The sequence below is a fragment of the Lupinus angustifolius genome, unplaced genomic scaffold (assembly GCF_001865875.1).
Source record: "Lupinus angustifolius cultivar Tanjil unplaced genomic scaffold, LupAngTanjil_v1.0 Scaffold_48_99, whole genome shotgun sequence".
In the NCBI taxonomy this organism is placed as follows: Eukaryota; Viridiplantae; Streptophyta; class Magnoliopsida; order Fabales; family Fabaceae; genus Lupinus; species Lupinus angustifolius.
Window position 1 is genome coordinate 235828 of NW_017728884.1, and position 2121 is coordinate 237948.

At 38.5% G+C, this 2121-nt stretch overlaps 1 protein-coding gene across 1 annotated transcript in view; it reads right to left on the bottom strand.

Annotated features, from left to right (window-relative positions):
- Positions 1 to 1698: 1698 nt before the first annotated feature.
- Positions 1699 to 2121, bottom strand: part of LOC109342008 — a 1054-nt gene continuing 631 nt past the window's right edge. Inside the window, exon 2 of the mRNA XM_019579962.1 lies at positions 1699 to 2111. Within this exon, the coding sequence (XP_019435507.1) occupies positions 1699 to 2111 (413 nt within the window). The remainder of the gene's footprint in view (positions 2112 to 2121) is intronic.

Consider the following 2121-nt stretch of genomic DNA (forward strand, 5'->3'; position numbering starts at 1 on the left):
CTTTGTTTCCCAAGTCCCCCGTGCCTTTGGCATGCATAACATTTTTGGACATACAATTGGGCATCTGTATAAATAGTCGGCCAAAAGAATCCAGATTGGAGTACTTTTGCCGCGGTTCTATTCCCATTGTAATGTCCCCCATAAGCCGAATTATGGCAATGCCATAATATTTTTTTGGCCTCATTTTCATCAACACATCGTCGGATAATGTTATCGGTTCCTTCTTTAAACAAATAAGGTTCGTCGCAGACATATTGATTCACTTTTTTGAGAAACATTTTCTTTTGCTGATAATTAAAATGTTCAGGGATTATACCCGAGGCTTTATAATTCGCTATATCAGCAAACCATGGTGTTGTCTGAAGTTGAAATAGCCTTTCATCAGGGAAAGTTTCAGCTATTTCTTGCTCTTTTTTCGCGACTTCTGTATTGACCAGTCTTGACAGATGATCCGCCACCTGGTTTTCCTTACCACTTTTGTCGCGGATTTCTAGATCAAATTCCCGCAAAAGTAACACCCATCCAATTAATTGTGGCTTGGAATCGGGTTTCTTTAGAAGGTATTTGATTGTAGCATGATCAGTATAAATAATTGTTTTTGCTCCAATCAAATAATTTCTAAATTTTTCCAATGCAAACACTATCGCTAGCAGTTCTTTTTCAGTTGTAGCGTAATTAATTTGAGCTTCATTTAGAATTTTGCTAGCATAGTGTATTGCATGAAATACCCGTTCTTGTCGATGTCCTAGAACTGCACCAACTGCATAATCGCTTGCATCACACATTAGTTCAAATGGCGATTTCCAGTTAGGTGCAGTAATGACAGGAGCGGTTACCAAGCACGATTTTAACTGTTTAAATGCTTCTAAGCAGGAATTATTGAAGTTAAATGCAGAATCATTTAAGAGCAAGTTGCATAGAGGCCTAGCTATTTTGGAGAAGTCCTTGATAAATCTACGATAAAAACCAGCATGACCGAGGAAGCTTCTGATTCCTTTAATATTTGTTGGCGGAGGTAGCTTCTCGATCACTTCTATTTTAGCTTTATCAACTTCTAATCCTTTGGCTGATATTTTATGCCCCAATACAACTCCTTCAGAAACCATGAAATTGCATTTTTCCCAATTCAGAACCAAATTAGTCTTTTCACATCTTGCCAAACTGTCTCCAAATTTGCTAAACAATTTTTGAACGAGTCTCCGAATACCAAAAAATCGTCCATAAAGACCTCGATGCATTTCTCCACGAAATCAGCGAAGATAGCCATCATGCATCTTTGAAAAGTTGCTGGAGCATTACATAATCCAAAAGGCATTTTTCTGTATGCATAAACGCCGGATGGACATGTAAATGCTGTCTTTTCTTTGTCTAATGGGTCTACAACAATTTGGTTGTATCCGGAATACCCATCTAGGAAGCATTAGAAGGCTTTTCCAGCTAATCTCTCCAACATTTGATCCATGAAGGGTAGAGGAAACTGGTCTTTTCTTGTGGCGGTGTTGAGTTTGCGATAATCAATGCAGACTCTCCCACCAGTAACAACTCTGATCGGAATGAGTTCATTGTTTTCATTCTGGATCACCGTCATCCCTCCTTTTTTCGGCACCACTTGGACTGGACTTACCCATTTGCTATCTGAAATTGGGTAAATCATGCCCGCCTCTAACATTTTTACAATCTCTTTCCTTACTACTTCCTTCATGGTTGGATTAAGTCTTCTTTGTGGCTGAGCATATGGTTGTAATCATCTTCCATCATGATTTTATGCATGCAATTTGATGGAATGATGCCTTTGAGGTCTTTTAAGTTCCACCCCAGTGCTGCTTGATGCTTTTTCAAGACTTGTATAAGTTTTTCCTCTTCTGATTTGGATAGCTCACTATTGATTATAACTGGATTGTTGGTGTTCCCATTTAAAGGGACATATTTTAAATGGGGTGGCAATTCTTTTAGTTCCAGTTCTGATTCTTTTTCGGCTGGTCCATTTGGATTTTGGTGGAGGAGTAATTCATCATAAAAATGCCTGATAATTTCTTCTTCCACTTTTTTTTGTTCCATCTCCGAAGAATTATCAGGTTGGGGTTGCTCTGCACAAATTTCTTCAATGACATCTAGTTGTAG